Source organism: Artemia franciscana, chromosome 10 (genome assembly GCF_032884065.1).
Source record: "Artemia franciscana chromosome 10, ASM3288406v1, whole genome shotgun sequence".
NCBI lineage: Eukaryota > Metazoa > Arthropoda > Branchiopoda > Anostraca > Artemiidae > Artemia > Artemia franciscana.
Window position 1 is genome coordinate 19,210,202 of NC_088872.1, and position 24,287 is coordinate 19,234,488.

A 24,287-nucleotide genomic window follows, 5' to 3' on the forward strand; every position below is an offset into this window, starting at 1 on the left:
CATTTTAATGCTGATTTCAAATATATAAGTTTTATCAAGTTTAGTCCAACTCATCAGAAGTAACGAGCCTGAGAAAATTTGCCCTATTTTAGAAAATAGGGGGAAACGCCCCCTAAAAGTGATAGAATCTTAACGAAAATCACACCATCAGATTCAACGTATCAGAGAACCTTACTATACAAGTTCAGAAAACCTTACTGTAAAAGTTTCAAGCTCCTATCTACAAAAATGTGGAATTTTGTATTTTTTGCCAGAAGACAAATCACGGATGCGTGTTTATTAATTTTTTTTTTTTCCAGGGGTGATCGTATCGACCCAGTGGTCTTAGAATTTTGCGAGAGGGCTCATTCGAACGTAAATGAAAAGTTCTAGTAAACTTTTTAAGTGACCAAAAAAATTGGAGGGCACCTAGGCCCCCTCCCACGCTCATTTTTTTTCCCAAAGTCGTCGGATCAAAATTCTGAGATAGCCATTTTATTCAACATAGTCGAAAAACCTTATAACTATGTCTTTGGGGACGACTTACTCCCCCACAGTCCCCGTGGGAGGGGCTGCAAGTTACAAATTTTGACCAGTGTTTGCATATAGTAATGGTTTTTGGGGAGTGTACAGACGTTTTCAGGGGGGATTTTTTGGTTCGGAGGGGAATTGAGAAGAGGGGGTTATGTGGGGGATACTTTCCATGGAGGAATTTGTAATGGGGGAAGAAGATTTCCATAAAGGGGACGCAACATTTTCTAGCATTATTTAAAAAAACAATGAAAAAATAAATATGCACAAGTTTTTTCAACTGAAAGTAAGGAGTAGCATTAAAAATTAAAACGAACAGAAAATATTACGCATGTAAGGGGTTCACCTCCTCTTAATATCTTAGTCTAGTAATTTCAACTATTTATTCTACGGCCTTTGTGATTCAGGGGACAAAATTTAAGCTTTAGTGTAAAGAGCGAGGTATTGACGAGTGGGTGAACCCTCTCACATACATAATAAAAATGTACGAATATAGAAGTTTGTTACGTAAGCTAATTCGTAAGTTACATATATCTTTCACTAATGAAAAAGTTTTTTTTATCTGAAAGTAAGGAAGGTCATTGAGACTTAAAACGAACAGAAATTATTCCGTATATGAAAGGGGCTCTCCCCTTCTCAACGCCCCGCTCTTCACGCTAAAGCTTGACTCTTTGTCACAACTCTACTCTTTATAACAATAAAAACCTTAGCGTAAAGAGTAGGGCGTTGAGGAGGGGACAGCCCCTTTCATGTATGGAATAATTTCTGTTCGTTTTTAGTTTTAATATCGCTCCTCACTTTCAGTTAAAAAAAAACTTGTTTTTTTTTTTATTTAGTTTCAGATTAGGATATAATGAGGATGGCGAAAAACAACAGTTCTATTTTATTATTCGTCTTAGCATTGAGGAATTACCAGATAAAGTTATGGAATTAAAGGTATTGGTTAAGAGCCAGAGCAAAACGCGATTTCTCATAAGCAAGTTATGCCTATAATTAACAGGCCGATAAAAGGGAGAAAAAGGTATATTTTTCTTCTAACGCAATACACATGAATTAGGACGAGGTGAAATCCGCCCTTTGCACTTTTTGTATAAGCTTTCTAAGGCGTAGAGTCCGTTTGACCGCTATCGAACCAATTACAATGAAGATTTAACCTACTGACAGCTTTGTTATTAAAACCTGAAAGAGCCTTTTTTATCTTAATTAAACCAATTGCAATAAATACTCAGAATCAATGCCTTTAAGGCTTTTAAAATAATGCTAACATTGTTTAAACTCTTCCCATTCGCTTTACTATCCTTTGCAGAATATTTTAGTTCATTTTATATAGTTTTTCTTTCTTTTTTTTCTTTTTGAATTATTTAGGCAGGTAATTCAAACGGGTTCCTTTTTTGCAATAGAAATGAAGTCACCAATGCTCCTAGTTTTAATTATCTATGCTGAAAATCTCTTTATTGGACATTCTTGAGCTAAAAATAATTCATTTTCGTATATTAAATTCGAAAAAAAATTATGTTGCATCGAATGAACCTGGAGACAAAAGGACGAAGAACCACTTCACGAGTCTCAAAAGTTTGGGTTTTATTCATGCTAATCTTTTCTTTTTTCTTCTATTTCCTCTCATTAAAACTTAGACTATTATTCAAAGGAACACCATCTATCACCAACAGATCTCTATATTTTTCATTCATTTCAAGTGGGGGATCTTCCCCTGTTAGTCATCATTCTAAGTTACCACTCCATTTTTGAATGGAATAAAGAAAAAAACAATCTCTTCAAAAAAGACTTCTAAAAATATCACTTTAAGAAAATCTGCCAAACGGATTGAAACTTAATTGTTCTGGAAGACTGGAGGATTGATGGAAAATCCACTTGAGATGTCTATGAGGACGTAGGGTTTCCAGTAACAACATAAAAAGACACTTAAAAATCGATGCCTCGACTAAAAACACAAATGGGGAGTTATTTCATTTTTTGGTTTTGTAAAGCTCGTGGAATTATTCTAACAAATAAATTATGCCTCCCTTGGTACTTAGTTGACATTCAAATATGTTTTACATGTTGTTATCAAACCGCATCTCAAGATATATATATATATATATATATATATATATATATATATATATATATATATATATATATATATATATATATATATATATATATATATATATATATATATATATATATATATATATATATATATATATATATATATATATATATATATATATATATTTTCGAATAAGGCTACAAATCACTCATACATCTTCGCTTTCTTTCAATATTTAACATATCCAAATTAAAAACTCCTACTAATTTCCAGAATTAAAAAACTGATGCAAAATCAAAAGCAGTTTCCCGCATTTATTGGCGTAGGTGTACCTAGAGGTAAGAGTAGCCACCTTAGGTGAATCCTAGAGGGTTTAAAGCCCCTCCAGACGACACAATTTTAAACACTTGCACGAATTACCTTTGAATTAGGGTTCATCAAACGGGGAATGCACTTTAATCTACACAGGTCTTTAGTTTCAATGTGTGTGCTCCTTACCTTTGTTAGTATCAAAGAGAAAACACTGTCAAATCTAAAAGACAAATTTAAATATATATATATATATATATATATATATATATATATATATATATGTATATATACATATATATATATACCCCATATATAGACACCCCAACACCTAGTTGGTGGGGGCGCTTCGCGCCCCCCCAAGCCCCCCGCGCACGTAAGTCGTTACGCACCATTGTAGTTGTGTCCCTGTGTCCCACCTGTAAATATATATATATATATATATATATATATATATATATATATATATATATATATATATATATATATATATGTTTTTAACAACGTAAAACAAGCGCCCTCCCAAGCCCCCCGCGCACGTAAGTCGTTACGCGCCATTGTAGTTGTGTCCCTGTGTCCCACCTGTAAATATAGATATATATATATATATATATATATATATATATATATATATATATATATATATATATATATATATATATATATATATATATATATATATATATATATATATATATATATATATATATATATATATATATATATATATATATATATATATATATATATATATATATATATATATATATATGTTTTTAACAACGTAAAACATGCGAATATACAACATTCTTCGCTGTCCCATTGTCTGTGCATATAAATAGATTGTCAGGTTTACCGACTCTTGAACATGCAACATATAATTGTCCATGGAAAAAACAATCCGTATTCAGATCTATACCTCATTATTCTAATGACTGCCCTTGAGCTTTGTTGATGGTGATTGCTAATCGAACATTCCCTGCGTCCCCGTCGTTCAGATTTATACCTCATTCTAATGATTGTCCTTGAGCTTTGTTGATGGTGATTGCTAATCGAACATCACCTGTGTCCCGGTCGTCATTTATATTCCCTGTGTCCCGGTCGTTATTTGTGTCCCGGTGTCCCAGTCTGTAATTTCTCTTTGAGTGTCCCGGTCGTCATTTGTGTCCCGGTCTGTAATTTCGTCAGTCAACAAACATGACGTGAGTCGACAAACAACTTCATGACGGCATAATGCTCAATCCTTATAATGACGTCAGTCGACAAACATGCATGACGTTAGTCAACACACAGCACACAAACAACTTATTTATATATATATACTAGCTGTTGGGGTGGTGCTTCGCGCCACCCAACACCTAGTTGGTGGGGGCGCTTCGCCCCCCAAGCCCCCCCGCGCGCGTAAGTCCTTACGCGCCATATTAGTTACGCGCCATTGTAGTTGTGTCCCTATGTCCCACCTGTGAATATATATATATATATATATATATATATATATATATATATATATATATATATATATATATATATATATATATATATATATATATATATATATATATATATATATATATATATATATATATATATATATATATATATGTTTTTAACTACGTAAAACTTGCGAATATACAACATTCTTTGCTGTCCCATTGTCTGTGCATATAAATAGATTGTCAGGTTTACCGACTCTTGAACATGCAACATATAATGGTCCATGGGAAAACAATCCGTATTCAGATCTATACCTCATGATTCTAATGATTGCCCTTGAGCTTTGTTGATGGTGATTACTAATCGACCATTCCCTGTGTCGCCATCGTCATTTATATATCCCCCTGTGCCCCCGGCGTCCCTTTGTAGTTGTGTCCCTGTGTCCAGGTCGTCATTTATATTCCCTGTGTCCCGGTCGTCATTTGTGTCCCGGTGTCCCAGTCTGTGATTTCTCTTTGAGTGTCCCAGGCGTCATTTATATTCCTTGTGTCCCGGTGTCCCGGTCGTCATTTATATCCCCCTGTGCCCCCCGGCGTCCCCGTTGTAGTTGTGTCCCTGTGTCCAGGTCGTCATTTATATTCCCTGTGTCCCGGTCGTCATTTGTATCCCGGTGTCGCGGTCTGTATATACATTCGTTTTTTTAGTTTTGTTTTTCTCCTTTATTTTTCATTTTTTTCCTTTTTTCTTTTTTTTCTTTTTTAGTTTTTTTAGTTTTTTAGCTTTTATAGTTTTTTTATTAGTTTTTAGTTTTTTTGTAGTTTTTACCTTTTTTTAGTTTTTTTAGTTTTTTTTACTTATGTCCTGGTCGTCATTTATAGTCCCTGTGTCCCGGTCGTCATTTGTGTCCCGGTGCTTTGTTGATGGTGATTGCTAATCGAACATTCCTTTTGTCCCGGTCGCTTTCTCTTTGAGTGTCGTCATTTATATTCCCTATGTGCCGGTGTCCCGGTCGTCATTTGTGTCCCGATGTCCCGGTCTGTAATTTTGTCAGTTGAAAACATGACGTCAGTCGACACACAAACATGACGTCACCCGACAGACAGACCCACACACACACAGACAACTTATTTATATATATATATATATATATATATATATATATATATATATATATATATATATATATATATATATATATATATATATATATATATATATATATATATATATATATATATATATAAATATATATATATATATATATATATATATATATATATATATATATATATATACAAATATATGTATATATATATATATATATATATATATATATATACAAATATAAGTATATATATATATATATATATATATATATATATACTAGCTGTTGGGGTGGCGCTTCGCGCCACCCCAACACCTAGTTGGTGGGGGCGCTTCGCGCCCCCCCCCAAGCCCCCCCGCGCGCGTAAGTCGTTACGCGCCATATTAGTTACGCGCCATTGTAGTTGTGTCCCTATGTCCCACCTGTGAATATAGATATATATCCCCTGTTTCCCCCGGTGTCCCCGTTGTAGTTGTGTCCCTGTGTCCCGGTCGTCATTTATATTCCCTGTGTCCCGGTCGTCATTTGTATCCCGGTGTCCCGGTCTGTATATACATTCGTTTTTTAGTTTTGTTTTTCTCCTTTATTTTTTTCCTTTTTTTTCTTTTTTAGCTCATTTAGATTTTTAGATTTTTTAGTTTTTTTTATTAGTTTTTAGTTTTTTTTTCTTTTTAGTTTTTTTTGTCCCGGTTGTCATTTATATCCCCCTGTTTCCCCCGGTGTCCCCGTTGTAGTTGTGTCCCTGTGTCCCGGTCGTCATTTATATTCCCTGTGTCCCGTCGTCATTTGTATCCCGGTGTACCGGTCTGTATATACATTCGTTTTTTAGTTTTGTTTTTCTCCTTTATTTTTTTCCTTTTTTTTTTCTTTTTTAGTTTATTTAGATTTTTAGATTTTTTAGTTTTTTTATTAGTTTTTAGTTTTTTTTTTCTTTTTAGTTTTTTTGTAGTTTTTACCTTCTTTTTAGTTTTGTTAATTTTTTTTTTACTTATGTCCTGGTCGTCATTTATACTCCCTGTGTCCCGGTGCTTTGTTGATTGCTAATCGAACATTCCTTTTGTCCTGGTCGCTTTCTCTTTGAGTGTCGTCATTTATTTTAGCTTATTTTTCAGTTTTTTCCTTTTTTTTAGTTTTTTTTTTATTTTTTATTGTTTTTAGTTTTTTACCTTTTTTTAGTTTTTTTAGTTTTTTTAGTTTTTTAGCTTTTTTACTTTTTTTATTAGTTTTTAGTTTTTTTTGTAGTTTTTGCCTTTTTTTAGTTTTTTCAGTTTTTTTTAGTTTTATATTGGTTTTTACCTTTATTTTAGCTTATTTTTCAGTTTTTTCCTTTTTTTTTAGTTTTTTTTAGTTTTTAGTTTTTTTAGTTTTTTGCCTTTTTTTAGTTTTTTTAGTTTTTTAGTTTTTTAGCTTTTTTATTTTTTTTATTAGTTTTTAGTTTTTTTTGTAGTTTTTAGTTTTTTTAGTTTTTTAGCTTTTTTATTAGTTTTTAGTTTTTTTTGTAGTTTTTGCCTTTTTTTAGTTTTTTTAGTTTTTTAGCTTTTTTATTTTTTTTATTAGTTTTTAGTTTTTTTTGTAGTTTTTGCCTTTTTTTAGTTTTTTCAGTTTTGACGTCACCTGATCCAGTTTTTTCAGATTACGTCACCTGACACATCCATCCATCCATCCACAGACAGACAACTTATTTTTATATATATAGATATATATATATATATATATATATATATATATATATATATATATATATATATATATATATATATATATATATATATATATATATATATATATATATATATATATTTACTATGAAAATCAATCTTTTTTTACATTTTTAGTTTTTCCATACTGCAAATTCCTGGAGGTATCCGAAATACCCTTGCAAAGGGTTCCTTTTTTGTATTTTTGGTCATACCCCGGAGTGATAAATGCTAGAATTAATCGAATGAAACTAAAAGTTATGCTGCATCCCATGATTTTCCATTTTTAAAACTTAAAATAAGCCTAATGACCTATGCGTTGAGCATCCCAAATATAAGGTATGGGTATCAGATTTAAGGTACGTAGTTCACAATAAGCAACTCCCAGATCGTTTAAAAGAGGCGTTTACAGAATTATGAATACCATAGTTTTATAAACAACTTTAACAATTATTTTTTTTATATTAGTAACTCAGCAGGATTCGATATGTCTATAAGATTCAAGAGTAATGCAGATATGCCTCGAGACTAGGGGTAGCCCATATAGACTTTGACAAGCTGCTTTTCGAATTACAAATACTTGATTTAGATCGACAAGCTGATTCAAATTGCATATACAAGAATGACCTACCACAATCAACAGAAAACTTGTCCCTGTCAAAAGCGCGTTATGCAGCATTTTGTCCCGTCTTCCGAATGTTTATTTATTTAATTTATGACTGTTTCTAATCAAATTAGGAAATTCTTCCTCCAGTGTAAGATTTACCCCGGAAATATTTCCCCAAAAACTTTCCTCCCCACGGATAACTATCCCTACGGAAGATCCCCCCTCCCACAAAAAACTCCTTATATTTTGCAAAAACAAAATACTATATGTAAAACATTTGGACAATGGCATAACTTACAGCCATATCCCCAGGGGCTGTTGGGGTTGTGTCATCCCTAGAGATGTAATTACTGGGCCTTTCAACAATGCTGAACCAAGTTACTCGCTCAAATTTCGATTGGATGTCTTTGAGGAGAAGGGGGCGTGGAAGGGGGCTAGTTGTCCTTACATCTTTATAGCTACTTAATAAGGGCAATAGAACTTTAATTTCCGTGCGAATTATCCTAGAAGATCTGTTTCAGATCTTCTAGGATAATTGATTCAATAGAATCAACCCTGGGAATAGCAAAAGAAGAAGAAGAAGAAGAAAAAAAAAAAAAACAATACGGATCCGTAATCTTTCTTCTGACATAAAACTAAATTCTACATTTTTGTAGATAGGAGCTTCAAACCTCATCAAGTGGGGTTTTTTGAAATGATGAATCTAATGGCGTGATTTTAATTGAAATTGCTCGAGTTTTTGGGCGTGTTTCCCCCTTTTTCCAAAATAAGACAACTTTTCTCCGGCGAGTAGCCTTAGATGGTTAACAATAAACTTGAAAATTTTTATATATTTGGAATTGGCATAATAATCCAATTCTTTTGGTGTCTTAATTGTAATTAAATTTTAAAAAAACAAGATTTTTCAACTAAAAGTAAGGAACAACATTAAAGCTTTAAACGAACATAAATTATTAGGTATATGAGGGGGGTTGCCCCCTCCTCAACACTTCGCTCTTCACGCTAAAGTTTTTTTGGCACTTTTAAAAAAGTTACCTATTGTTCTAATTATATAACCACTGGGTTTTTAAATAACGTCAGAAAGCCTAGCTCCACCTCCACGAAATATTCCCTTACCCATGGAAATATCCTCTGGAGATTTCAATCCAGGAGAAAATTTACCCTGGACAATTACCCTGAACACCTCGACGCGTAAAACTTAGTTGGTAAAGAGATAGCAAGACATGTAAGAAATTTCCTATAAGAGTTCTGGCAAAATCCGCCAGTATAAAATTTCCCCTGGAGAGTTGACCCCCTGGAAACTTTCCTCTCCATGACAAATCCTCCCAGCGCAAAATCAACCCAGAAGAAAATTCTTCCTACCCTCCCCACCCGAAAAATGTATGCATACTTCCCAATAACAAATGCTATATGTAAACAATAGGCAAATTTTATAACTTGAAGACCGTCCCTAAGGGGCTGTGGGGGATCAGGTTATCTGCAAAGACATAGTTGTTTGGCCTTTAAATTATGCTGAACAAAATAGCTTTCTCAGAATTTTGATCGGAATATTTTTGGGAAAAAAGTGGCCTAGTTGCCCTACATTTTTTCGGTCACTCAAAAAGAGCACTCAAATTCTAATTTCTGTTTTAGAATGACCCCTCTTCCGATGTTCTAGATCCACTTGGTCGATACGATCACTCCTGGGGAAAAAATAAATGAATACGCGTCCGTGATCTTTTTTCTGGCAAAGAAATACAAAATTCTACATCTTTGGTGAGAGAAGCTTGAAACCTCTACAGTAGTGTTTGTCTGATACGCAGAATTTAGTGGTGTGATTTTCATTAAGATTCTATAACTTTTAAGGGGTATTTCCGCCTTTTTTCGAAAATCAGACAAATTTTCTCAGGATCGCAACCAATGATGGATATGACTAAACTTAATAAAAATTGAAGATTTAAAATCAGCATACAAATCTAATTCTTTTGAATATCTATTAAATAACAAGAGCTAAGAGGTCATATAGCACTTGTGACGAGGCCAGAAGAGCTAAGAGCCAAGAGCTCATATGGTATGAGCACTAAAAAAAATTCTAAGAATCAATAGATTGGTTTAAAAGGAAAATCAGAGGCTTAATGCCGGTCGGGATTTTAAAATAAGGGCTCTGAGTCACGATGTACTTCTAAATATCAAAATTCATTAAGATCCGATCACCCACTCGTAAGTTATAAATACCTCTTTTTTATAAATACCCTTTAGCCCCCCCCCCAGACCGTCGAATCTGGGAAAACGACTTCATCAAGTCAATTTGTGCAGCTCCCTGACACACCTACCAACTTTCATCGTCCTAGCACGTCCAGAAGCACCAAAGCACTGAGCCCCTCCCCTCAACTCCCCCAAAGAGAGTGAATCCAGTACGGTTACGTCAATCACGTATCTACGATATTTGCTTGTTCTATCCACCAATCTTCATCCCGATTCCTCCACGCTAAGCGTTTTCCAAGATTTCCGATTTCGACCTCCAACTCCCCCCCCCATGTCAACAGATCTGGTCGGGATAAGAGCTCTGAGACACGAGTTCCTTCTAAATATCAAATTTCATTAAGATGCGGTCATCCGTTCTTAAGTTAACAATACCTCAATTTTTCTAATTTTTCCAAATTAACACCCTCCAGCTCCTCCAAAGAGGACAGATCCGTTCTAATTATGTCAACCACGTATCTAGCTGTGCTTATTCTTACCATCAAGTTTTATCTCGGTCTTCCCACTCTAAGCGTTTTCCAAAATTTCTGTTTCCCTCCTCTAACCCTCTATGTCCCCGGATCCAATTCGTGTCGAAAATGAAACATCTGAGACATAAAATGCTTCTATATATCAAGTTTCATTTAGATCCGATCACCTATTCGTAAGATAAAAATACCCCAATTTTCACATTTTCCAAGAATTCCGGTTTCCCCCTAGAACTCCCCCCTATGTCACATCTGGTCGGAATTTAAAATAAGAGCTTTAAAGCACAAGATCCTTCTAAATATCAAATTTCATTAAGATCTCATGACCCGTTCGCAAGTTACAAATACCTCATTTTTCCGAATTACCCCCCCCCCTCCCAAATCCACCAAAGAGAGCGGATTCGGTCTGGTTATATCAGTCACGTATCTTAGACTTGTTTTTATTCTTCCCATCCAGTTTCATCCTGATCTCTCCGCTAAGTATTTTCTAAGATTTCCCCCCCATGGCACTGGATCCGGTTGAGATTTATAATTAGAAATACGAGTTACGAAGTCCTCGTAAATATGAAGTTTCATGAAGATCCGATCTCTCCTTCGTAAGTTAAAAATACGTCATTTTTTCTAATTTTTCAGAGTTAACCCCCTCCCCCAATTCCCCAAATAGGCCGGATCCGTTCCAATTATGTCAATCACGTATCTAAAACTTCTGCTTATTTTCCCCACCAAGTTTCATCCCGATCCCTCCACTCTAAGTGTCTTCTATGATTTTAGGTTCCCCTAACTCTCCCCAATGTTACCAGATCCGTTCGGGATTTAAAATAAGAGCTTTGAGACACAATATCCTTTTAAATATCAAGTTTCATTGAGATCCAATCACCCGTTTGTAAGTCAAAAATACCTCTTTTTTCTAATTTTCAAAATTAACCCTCCCCAACTACCCCAAAGAGAGCAGATCCGTTCCGGTTATTTCAATCATGTATGTAGGACTTGAGATTATTCTTCCCACAAAGTTTCATCCCCAAGATTTTAGGTTTCCCCCTCCCAACTCCCCCCGCCAATGTCACCAGATCCGGTTGGGATTTAAAATAAGAGCTCTGAGACACGATCCTTCCAAAGATCAAATTTCATTAAGATCTGACCAACCGTTCGTAATTTGAAAATAATTGATTTTTTCTATTTTTTTCCGAATTAACCAATCCTCCACTCCCCCCCCCCAGATGGTCAAATCGAGAAAACGACTATTTCTAATTTAATCTGGTCCGGTTCCTGATGCGCCTGACAAATTTCGTCGTCCTAGCTTACCCGGAAGTGCCTAAAGTAGCAAAACCGGGACCGACAGACAGACAGACAGGCCAACAGACAGACCGACAGAATTTGCGATTGCTATATGTCACTTGGTTAATACCAAGTGCCATAAAAAAACAAGTTTTTTTTAACTGAAAGTAAGGAGCGACATTAAAACTTAAAACGAACAAAAATTACTCCGTGTGTGAAATGGGCTGTTCCCTCCTCAACACCTCGCTCTTTACGCTAAAGTTTGACTCTTTCTCTCAATTCTACTTTATAAAACAGTAAATAACTTTAACGTAAAGAGTAGGACGTTGGGGAGGGAACAGCCCCTATCATTCACGGAGTAATTTCTGTTCGTTTTAGGTTTTAATGTCGCTCCTTACTTTCAGTTAAAAAAACTTGTTTTTGTTTAATTTCTGAACGTTTTTGAATTAATGCATGTTTGATTTTGGCTCTCCGCAAATGGATAATTAAAATGAAATTTGCGTATTAATTTTTTTTTTTTTTTGCAAAATGGCTTTCTCTTAGTTTTAATCAGAAGATTTTGAGGAAAACGGTGGGGGAGGAGGCCTAGTTGCCCTCCAGTTTTTCGGTTACTTAAAAAGGCAACTAGAATTTTAAATTTTAATGATTGTTTTTATTAGTAAAAAATATAAGTAACTTACAAATTAACTTACGTAACGAACTTCTATATTCGTATATTTTCATTATGTATATGAGGGGGTTTGCCCCCTCCTTAATACCTCGCTCTTTACACTAGGTCTTCAATTTTGTCCTAATTCTTTAAGATTCAATCCTGAATCACAAAGGCTGTAGAATAAATAGTTGAAATTACTAAAAATAGTTTAGCGTAAAGAGCGAGGTATTTAGGAAGAGATAAACCCCCTATATGTGTAATAATCCGTGTTCATTTTGAGTTGTAATGCTGGTCCTTACCTTCAGTGGAAAAACACTTTTTCATATTTATTTTTTCATTGATTTTTTTAAATAATGCTAGAAAATCCAGCGCCCCCTTCATGGAATTTCTCTTCTCCCATGATATATTCCTCCAAGGGAAGGTCCTGCTACGTAGCCCCCTCCCTCACCCCCAACCAAAAAATCCCCCTGAAAAGGTCTGTACACTTCCAAATAACCGTTACTGTATGTAAACGCTGGTCAAAGTTTCTAACTTGCAGCCCCTCCCCTGGGGACTGTGGGGGAGTATTTCAGCCCCAAAGACATAGTTATTATGTTTTTCGACTATGCTGAACAAAACAACTATCTAAAATTTTGACCTGTTGACTTTGGGGAAAAATGAGCGTGGGAGGGGGCCTAGGTGCTCTCCAGTTTTTTGGTCACTTAAAAAGGGCACTAGAACGTTTATTTTCTGTTAAAATGATCCTTCTCGCTACATTCTAGGACCACTTGGTCGATACGATCACCCCTGGGAAAAAAACAAACAAACAAACAAATAAACACGCACCCGTGATCGGTCTTCTGGCAAAAAATACCAAGTTCCCTCATTTTTGTAGATAAGAGCTTGAAACTTCTACAGTAGAGTTCTCTGATACACTAAATGCGATGATGTGATTTTCGTTAAGATCCTATGACTTTTAAGGGATGCTTTCCCCAATTTTCAAAAACAAGGCAAATTTTCTCAGGCTCGTAACTTTTGAAGAGTAAGACTAAATTCAATGAAACTTATATATTTAAAATCAGCATCAAAATCCGATTCTTTTGATATATGTATTAGCATCAAAATTCTGATAAAAAAAAATCCATTTTTTAGAATTTCGTTTACTATTGAGCCGGGTCGCTCCTTACTACAGTTCGTTACGGTACAACGAACTGTTTGATTGGTATCAAAATTCCTTTTTTCTACAGTTTTCTTTATTATTTAGTCGAGTCACTCTTTACTGATAGTTTGCTACCACGAAGGGTTTGATTCACGATTCTTGCGAATCAGGAAAGTGGGTAAGAAAGCATTTTCATCAAACATCTAGTGGAATATCAAAGTTGTAAGGCTGTAGGTTTAGTTCTTGCATCCTTAGAGTCCAAACTCAATAGAGACGTATTAATTTCAATGACCTGTTCGACCTGACTGAAAAAACAGGTAGCATGAAAAACTGTGACGATACGCTTAGACGATTTTTGATAGTCGAATTCCACTATATCTTCAAAACCAGATACGAAAAAGGCTGGAAACAGATTGAACAGTTTTCCCAAGCTGAATTTGAATTTGGTAAGGGAAACGATGGACGCCCGAGGTTAGACTGAAGAGGTACTTTAATAAATGACTTAGAGTTATGGAGGATATATTGGGATGGGATCAAATAGAAGTAATGAACATCATATGATGGAACGACAATGTTTACGAGTTTATCAGCCTTAGGTAGCTTAACTTTGTCTACTTAATTTCTCTACAAAACCCTTGAAAATCACACCTCTATTGTGAACCAGGTCGCTCAGTTTAAAAAGGTAATTTAGTAGGCAACAAAAAAGATGGGATGTTTCTTTACAAAGAATCATTTCTAAGTTCTAAAAAGCCGTATCCAAGGTAACTAAAAGGTTGATCCAATGAATTTCATATTTAAAACATGGTAATTTATGATTTACAAGATTTGTGGGTTACAGAATGGAAATGAAACAGGGATTCTATTTGACTAAAGGAAAATCTAGGTCAACAGAATAAAGAGAAAGTCAAAAACTATGAATGAGGCTACTAGGCGTCATTTTGAAGCGGAATTGGCGTAGGTGAAGACAACAAAATTTTGAGAAAAACGAGGTTGAATGTTTGCAATCTCGCAGAACAAAAATGGTTGGAGTAATAAACGTGAACAAATTACATGCTGAGAAGCATGACATTAAAGGGATGATGAGAATTTCCAAGCAAAATATCAAACATTTTCGGCAGAATAAATTGCCGAAACACTGTTACCTCAATTGGGTTTTAACAGTTGGTCAACTTGTCAGATACGTCAAAATTGGTTGAAACGTTTTAAATACCAGACATGCGACTTACAGCAAAACTGACCTGTAAGGTGTAAGTACAATCTAAGTTAAGTTTTAAAGGAATTCAGATTTAATATATTAACAAATGGATACAATATAATGTTGATAAACGGGTACAGTTAAATGTCATAATTATGCCTTTCACTTTTTCCCCTGCCTTGATGTGCGACAGCTTTCTCTTCGGGGCAGCTCTCAACTCAAGCGTTCGTGGAACTGGGCGGTATGATAGACTCGAGATCTAGACTGAGCTCATAGACTAAGCTGAGAGGTGACTCAGTTAGGAGTTCTCAAGCCTGTTTAATCCCAACTTGACTTTCCAATACCATACGTACCTTCCAGCATCTTCCAGAAGTTTCTCCACATTTGCAACAGTAGCAAACAATTTTCTATGTAACATTCTTCTTCCCATTTTCGTTTGTCAACGTTTTATTCTAGAAAGTACAGGTGAATGCACAGATACGTCAACAAGTCCTCTGTTAAAAGAGCATAACTGATACGTCAATAATGGCATTGATAACTGAATTTCCCTTAGAAGTGCCTAATAAGCCAATTCCACTTCCAGGCGACGAAGTTTTTTCTTTTTTTTTTTTAACTCTACATCTTATGTTGATTAAATAAAAAAAAAACTAATTTTTTTAGCTGAAAGTAAGGAGCGACATTAAAACTTAAAACGAACAGAAATTACTCCGTATATGAAATGGGTTGTCCCCTCCGCAATCTTTCGCTCTTTACGTTAAAGTTTTTAATTGTTTTAAAAAGTAGAATTGTGGCAAAGAGTCAAACTTTAGCGTAAAGATCGAGGGATTGCGGAGGGGACAACCCATTTCATATACGGAGTAATTTCTGTTCGTTTTAATTTTTAATGTCGCTCCTTACTTTCAGCTAAAAAAATTAGTTTTTTTTATTTAATTTCTGAACGTTTTTGAATTACTGCATGTTTGGTTTTGGCTCTCCGCACATAAATTATTAAAATGAAATTTGTATATTAATTCTTTTTTTGGCTAAATGGCTTTCTCTTAGTTTTGATCAGACGATTTTGAGAAATAAGGGGTGGAGAAGGAGGCCTAGTTACCCTCCAATTTTTTGGTTACTTAAAAAGACAACTAGAACTTTTAGTTTTTAACGAACGTTTTTATTAGTAAAAAATATACGTACCTTAAGAATTAACTTACGTAACAAACTTTCATAATCCCCTCAGCCCCACCCCCAAACAAAATAAAATCCCCCTGAAAACGTCTGTACACATCCCAATAACCATTACTATATATAAACACTGGTCAAAGTTTGTAACTTGCAGCCCCTCCCCCAGGGATTGTGGGGGAGTAAGTCCCAAAGACATAGTTATTACGGTTTTCGACTATGTTGAAAAAAATGGCTATCTCAAAATTTTGATCCGTTGACTTTGGGAAAAAAATGAGCGTGGGAGGGGGCCTAGATGCCCTCCAATTTTTTTGGTCACTTAAAAAGAGCACTAGAACTTTTCATTTCCGTTAGAATGAGCCCTCTTGCGACATTCTAGGACTACTTGGTCGATACGATGACCCCTGGGAAAAAGAAGAAAAAAAACAAAACAAAACAAACAAATAAACACGCACCCGTGATTTGTCTTCTGGCAAAAAATACAAAATTCCACATTTTTGTAGATAGGAGCTTGAAACTTCTACAGTAGGGTTCTCTGATACGCTGAATCTGATGGTGTCATTTTCGTTAAGATTCTACGACTTTTAAGGGGTGCTTCCCCCTATTTTCTTAAATAAGGTAAATTTTCTCAGGCTCCTAACTTTCGATGGGTAAGACTAAACTTGATGAAACTTATATATTTAAAATCAGCATTAAAATGCAATTCTTTTGATGTAGCTATTGATATCAAAATTTAATTTTTTTGAGTTTTGGTTACTATTGAGCCGGGTCGCTACAGTTCGTTACCACGAACTGTTTGATATATGAGACGATGTTAGACTTTCTTAAGCCTTTGTAGGTACATGAAATTTGAAAATGATTTTCATAAGAAAATTTTAGATAGAATTACAAAATCCAAACGACAAAATAAAAAACATAGTCACTAACCTACCCGGAGGTCATCAAACTTTGCCAAGATCTCGGAGTTTCCCAATGTCAGCCCTTCTGAACAAATATAGTTAACTCCTAAGCAAGCCAGTCTTGAATTACAGAAAAATAAGTTTTATAAAAATATTAAACACATGTATTTGATTCTCGCCCTCCCCCCAGCAAGTCTAATCAAACGAAATATAAGGCCAATTTGTGAAATGCTCCTCAAAAACGAGCATCCAATAGTTTTAAGTTTTCCTTGAGTTGTTTGCTAAAGAAAGGAGGCAATTTTCCGTCCAGTATTTTTAAATTCGCTTGATGATAATTTGCAAAGGACAAACGACTTAGAAACTATTTGTAAACTTGAAGCTAAGGAAACCTCAAAACGTAAGGTTTCTCTAATCTGTTGTTCTTGGGACAAGTATGAGATACGGCTGTTAGATCTCACCTAAACGTAGTAATGAGTAAGGGTTAGTGTAATATTTTTGTCTCTTAGGAGTTTGGGTAATTTAGGCCCCTGTGGGATACATAGATTCAGGTCGTCGGCAAGCCTACGAGAAAGATTATCTACCAGACCAGGAAAAGTTTTCACAAAACAAATCAAAATGTATTGTGTTCTGTTGTGTTCTCTGGGGACAACCTTAGCCTCAAGCAAAAAGGTGTGTAGTGTTTAGGTAATTTGTTAAGAAAACATTTAACAGAAGTCAGTATTAAACTAAATGGAGAACACATGCAGAGAATTTTCTCTCTTTGTGGGTAATTACCTTAACAAGAACCCTATATCCACGGAGGTGTATACGAAACATCCAAGACTTTGAAGCAGGAGTGAATATAAGTGTATAGGCATGAATAGAGACAGAGGAGAAAGGCTTAAAAGTTAAACGCCGTTTACTAGCGTTTCTAATTGTGTAGTGTATAATTGTGTATACCAAGGACATCTAAATAAAAAACCGTTTTTTGCCCCCTGACATCATCTTTGGTAGTTAAAAAATCATGGAAATTTTTTGGCTGGTTCAAATCCTCACCATGTTGTCAAACTAAACCATGAAAAAAATACAAGCGGAAACCAAATCTCTAATTCGATAACATTTTTCATGTCTGCACAGCATAGGCTAGTCTAACGTTCGAAGGGGTGATTTACCACCCCGTTGATCTTTCAATAGACGATGACATTTGAATGCATGACGTCAATTTTCTTTTCTTCGGGTGTCTGAAGCAAAAAGTGAATTCAATTTTCAATTCAAATTTGAAAAAACTGTGGCAAATTCTATGTAGGGAGAACCCACCAGAATTTCGAGAAACGCCTACAACAACATAAAGATGATATCACCAAAGCTTTGAATTCTAATATTACTTCTGTTTCTTTTGATTCTGATTTAAGCAGTCATGTTTTCGAAAACCCTAGCCACAAAGTACTTTTTGAAGAATCCGCCATTATTAGCAATGATCTAGGAATAAAGCAAGTAGTTCGAGAAGCAATTGAAATTAGACTTAAGATTAATAATAATATTTCCTTAAATACGGATTTAGGAGGATATTCACTGAATGCTCTATACACAAATTTCATAAAAAATGACCTTACGAAATATTATAAGAAACCAACAGATATTAAAACAGAACCTGTCACAAATAGACCTATAAGATCAGCAGCGAAAACAGCTAGGCTAGCATTAATAAACGTGTTTTTAAATCACTTTCTTTCATTTCAATGAATTGCCTCGTCTCATAGCAATTTATTTATCAGTCCTGGTCGAATTTCGCTGAAGTAAGGATGCTGTGACTGTTTTGAAAAACTGTTCATTTTAGTTTTATTTATTTTATCCTCTTAGTTGTTTTTTCTTATATGTATTACTGAGCACGGCCCTTGGACATAGGGCCGAAAAATTCATTCTAATTTGTTTCCCACTGTCTTAAACAAATTTCTATTGTTCTTCTTGTTATTGGTGTTTATGAATTCAATATTTGCGCTTTATGTGATAAAAATTAAGTAACAATGAGGTATTCTCGAAATAAGATGAAAATAAGAATTTTTATCTAGTAAAAAGTTTTTAGGGTTATATACTTGCATCATTTAATCACCAATCTGTTTTTTTACCAATTTTAATCCTCCCAGTTAACGGCAGTGTTTGTTTTTTGCTGCAGCAATCAGGGAAGCTACTTTTCTAGTGCAGCATGATGACTTTTTTGCGCTTGTTTTCTGCTGCTTTTTTGCAGTTGTTTTTTTGCAGTTGTTTTCTGCTGCACAGACATTTCTTATTTTCAAACTCAGTGCCCGCCGAGCATTAAAACTAAAAATTACTAGTCAATTGATATAGCTACAAGAAATATTTACAGAAAGGTCAATCATCCTATTCTGTTAGACTTCTCCCTTTAGTGTTTAAATTTATTTCATATTTTAATAGAATTCTTGTTTTCTTCTTATTCCGGAAATATCTCTTTTATTAATTATTGTAACAACACTCTTTTTTACTAGAAATTAAATTCCCTGACTTTCCTTATCTTTTTAAGACGGACATGGTTGCGTAAATTCCCGATTAATCAATTCAAAGAATCACATTTCATTTTCACTGTCCTTGATACGCTACTGTATAAGAATTGGACTAAATGTATATCAATTTAACAGACAATTTAAGAATGCTCGACGAGGGTGCGTTTTTTCCTAAAAAGAGAGTTATTTAGATGTTGGAAGATGATTGAAAAGAGTTAAAAATAATTTGATCGAATCACAGAATATTTTTTATGAAAATGCATATTTTTACAAACAGTTCATGGTAACGAACATGGTAACGAACGAACTGACCCGGCTCAATAGTAACTGAAATCCTAAAGAATGGAATTTTGACATCAATAGTTACATAAAAGAATTGAATTTTTACGCCGATTCTAAATATATAAGTTTCATCAAGTTTAGTTTTACTCATCAAAAGTTACGAACCTGAGAAAACTTGCCTTATTTTAGAAAATAGGGGAAAACATCCCCCTAAAAGTCAAAGAATCTTAACGAAAATCACACCATTAGATTCAGCGTATCAGAGAACCCTATTATAGATGTTTCAAGCTCCTATCTACAGAAATGTGGAATTTTGTATTTTTTCCCACAAAACAGATCCCGGATGCGTGTTTATTTGTTTTTTATTTCTTTTCCCCAGGGGTGATCGTATCGACTCCGTGGTCCTAGAATGTCGCAACAGGGCTCATTCTAACAAAAATTAGAAGTTCTAGTGCCCTTTTCAAGTGACCAAAAAAATTAGAGGGCACCTAGGCCCCTTCCCACGCTAATTTTTTTCCAAAGTCACTGAATCAAAATTTTGAGATAGCCATTTTGTTCAGCAAAGTAAAAAAACGGATAATTTTGTCTTTTGGGACGACTTAATCCTCACAGTCCCCGGGGGAGGAGCTGCAAGTTACGAACTTTGACCGTTGTTTACATATAGTAATAGTTATTGGGACGTGTATAGAAGTTTTCAGGGGGAATTTTTCACGTTAAGGGGAGGTCGGGGAGTGGGTTACGTGGGAGAATCTTTTCATGTAGGAATTTATTTTGAGGGAAGAAAATATCCGTGAAGAACCGCAGGATTTTCTAGCATTATTTAAAAAAACAATGAGAAAATAAAAAAAGTCTTTTTTTGTGGAAGTAAGGAGCAGCATTAGAACCTAAACGAACAGCATATAAGTGACGCATATAAGGGGTTTGTCTCCTCCACAATATCTCACTATTTACGGTAAAGTATTTTTAGTAATTTCAACTATTTATTCTACGGCCTTTGTGATTCAGGGGTCATTCTTGAAGAATTGGAACCAAATTGAAGCTTTAGTGTAAAGAGCGAGGTATTGACGAGAGGGAGAACCCCCTCATATGCGTAATAAAACTATACAACTATAGAATCTTGTTATGTAAGTTAATTCGTAGGTTACGTATATCTATTGCTAATAAAAACGTTCGTAAGAAAATTAAAAGTTCTAGTTGCCTTTTAAGCAATTTAAAATTGGAGTGAAACTAGGCCTCCTCCCCCACCTCTTTTTTTTATAAAAATCGTCCGATCAAAACTATGAGAAAGCCATTTAGCCAGAAAAAAATATGCAAATTTCGTTTTAATTATTCATGTGCGGAGAATCAAAATCAAAACATACATTAATTAAATAACGTTCAGAAATCAAATAAAAAAAAAAAAAAAAAAAACAAGTTTTTAACTGCAAGTAAGGAGCGACATTAAAACTTAAAAACGAACATAAATTATTCCGTGTATGAAAGGGGTTGTCCCTTCCTCATCGCGTCGCTCTTTACACTAAAGTTTTTTATTGTTTTAAAAAGTAGGGTTGTGAGAAAGAGTCAAACTTTATCGTAAAGAGGGAGGCGTTGAGGAGGGGACAACCCTTTTCATATACGGAATAATTTCTGTTCGTTTTAAGTTTTATTGTCGCTCCTTACTTGCAGTTAAAAAGCTTGTTTTTGTTTTTATTTGACTTCGAATAAAATCAGGAGTCCATGAAAGTAACATAAAGAAAATCCTATGATAAGAATATTTTGTGAAGAAATTACGAAACAGAAGAAAATTAACGAGCAAAGAGCAAGATAAAACGAAAAACATTCGAAGTTTTTTTGTCTAAGCAATGAAGATTCAAAGAGAATAGAACGCAAACAAGTTTGCCAAATATTAACAGAATCTAAACATATTACCACTAGATGGAAAATCTGATTCGTTTTGTGTGATATTATCCGACGCAGAAAAATTTTTGACTGCCTCAATATCCTCTATCCCAATTCCCTGCTCGGGAAAACTATTCGATTCAGGGAGTTTACAAGAATGCAGTATAATCTGCCGAGGTATGTCATTTTGGTAACATGCTTCGCTGCATTTTTGCTGGATTATGACACTTCCATTTTCAGAGCAAGCAAATCTTGATGGCTGAGAAGGATCAAGGAAAAGTTTGTATTTGGGCGCAACAACCAACAAAAAGCCTGCAAAAGACAAAGACATGTTAAAAGTTAGACAAATAAACCAATATTACACGGATCAACAGCAATTGAGTTACATCCATATGTCGAGAAAATATTATGTCATTAAACGAAGTGCAAAAAATAGTTATTAGTATAGATGGTGTTAAAGTTTTCCCGCATTCCTATAAGACCATTTAACAATGCTGGAATCGCCAAAAAATTTGCTACTAAGCTTAGTAATGAAAAGAAGAAGCATTACTTACCATTTACCACAATCAGCGAAATATTAAAAATAGATCTTAAAATTTTTGAACGTTGTAATATAGAACAACATATTACCAGACAAATTCGTCCTGTTTTCCCCCTGAGTTAAAATAGAGAATGAAACCTTATAATAAAGTTTTGATAATAAAGAATAAAGAACTTTGACTATTGGGTCCTAAGAGCACGTATTTTTCAAGTATAATACAGCCAGTTCTTCAGAAATAACTATAGATATCCCACTATAATTCTGATTCTGTATAACTATGTGTTAGACAGTTGATAATCAATGTAATGAATAAGGTAAATGCTCTTAAAATTATTTACACCAAACAAATTTTGTGCAATATTCGGCCCATTCATATCCCGTTATATCGGTCTTTGTTTCTTTTACATGGTTATTATTAAGCATTAACAAATGTGTTTTAGCCTTAGGATTTCTAACATTTGCCATGGGAATTGATTTTTTTCTAAGGATTTCATTATACTAAGTACTTTTCCAGCTAACATTTGGTATTTCAAATCAAGAGAAACGAGCCTCTTCGGCTGATTTATAAGCGAGTCTTGTTAGGCAATGCAATGAGCATAAAAAAGACGAAATATTCATGATAATATTAGGTGGCTTCATGCATGCTATATACTTGTAAATACTACCAGCAATTGTTTATTTTTCTTGTACCACCAAGGCTGTATACAGGGGGGTTAGGGGGTTTGCCCCCCAAATACTTGTCTGACTCGTTAAAATGTAACAAAAATGCAAATAAATAAACTTTTGATGTTTCTTTAAAACTTTTTTGCTTCCCCCCTCCCTACAAAATATCTATCCCAGAATGAAATCCTGGATACGGCCCTGTGCATCAGATTTTTTTTTATGTTTCGTTAGTTAATGTTGACATGCAAGGCCAACATTAGTGTTACTCAACTGCCAAATCGAGCATCACATTCAGGAGCTCAGCATTTAGTAATCTTTGGTTATCAGCATTCAAAGAACAAAACCAAAAAAAACGAAAGTAATACATAATTCTAAAATGAAAATTTCAATCTCACTTGTAAAAACTAATATACTACAGCAAGCAAATAGCTGGGCAAAAAGAGAAAAAGAGAGTTTATAATTCAATTATAACAGTAAACTTTACTTCCATCTGCTTCCCCTTGATATTCCTTATTTCTGCATACACAAATAATTTTGAAATTTAAATTAAAATTGGTTTTAAGATTTACTGCATGAAATCTTAAGCCGAAAAAAAACAAACGCTTTTCTTGTCATTGATTTTTCACAAGTAGTCCCACGATTCCCCTATTGCTGGACTCTTTGAAATAAAAAGTAATTTCGTAGATGCTTTAATACGGATTTACAGCGATAGAATTATGCAACTGAAAAAAAACTAGAAATATGAGGGCAAAAAATGCTATATAAAACAATCTTTTATTTTAAGGACATCCAATCTTTATTTTTTTTTTATTATGTATTTTTTTTTTGCTGTTTTGTCAAATAATATCTTTAATATCTGTCTTCCCTTTAAGACCACTTCTGTTTTATGGAAATTCGAAAACAGTGACTGCCAAATCGAAATGAGCTTAAACATTAAATGGCCATATCAGGGTTATAAATCACCAATAAAACTATGCAATTCAGTCTTACACAAGAAAAAGTTGAAGATACAAACGACTGCGATGGTTGCTCGTAAACCTAACTTGGATTGCGTTCCCAGTACCAATAACGGCAAGGCCAGGAATGAACTCAGTGAAGTCAGAGAAGTGAGAATTCCAATCTCGTTATCCGATAAGCCAACTTTTCTTAAGTGGATTGAAATAAAAGGGAAAATACATCCAATACCTGTAATAAAATCAAAGATTAGGATGTAGAATAATTTAAGCGGATTAATCTTATAGGTTTAGACCATTGAATATGGGTTACGGCTGGGTTTGAACTATGGTTTTGTTTGATGTTAAAATCATTGACTAATAGATAATTATCTTGAAAAAACACCATACAAATATTATGCTCAAGTTTATGTGAAAAAGCAAACGATACGAAAAACATACTTGTGAAACACTTATTAGAAAGTAAAATTTGTTAGAGCTTCAACAACGGCTCTTAGAAAATTTTGTTGCCATTTCTACGGTTCAGTTCAATTAAATTGGGGTTAGATACTGTTAAAAATCCTACGAATTCTGCAAAGGAGTATCGTTTTTTTTTTTTTTAATATGCATGAGTACCGCCACACTTAACATGGCTCAGTTTCACCAACAAAATTTTAAACACTAAGTATTTGTAACTACACTTTTATTGTATACAAATCATCTGATGATTAATTCGTCTTAACAACCCTA

The 24,287-nt window shown here is 34.3% G+C and overlaps 1 protein-coding gene across 5 annotated transcripts in view; it reads right to left on the reverse strand.

Annotated features, from left to right (window-relative positions):
• The window catches only part of LOC136031877 (uncharacterized), a 195,430-nt gene that overhangs the window by 118,036 nt on the left and 53,107 nt on the right, over positions 1–24,287 (reverse strand). For all 5 annotated transcript variants that reach the window (XM_065711815.1, XM_065711819.1, XM_065711817.1 and 2 more), the window contains exons 3-4: positions 23,596–23,790; positions 21,432–21,713 (exon numbers count right to left, since the gene is read on the reverse strand). In XM_065711815.1, the coding sequence (XP_065567887.1) occupies positions 21,432–21,713; positions 23,596–23,790 (477 nt within the window). The remainder of the gene's footprint in view (positions 1–21,431; positions 21,714–23,595; positions 23,791–24,287) is intronic.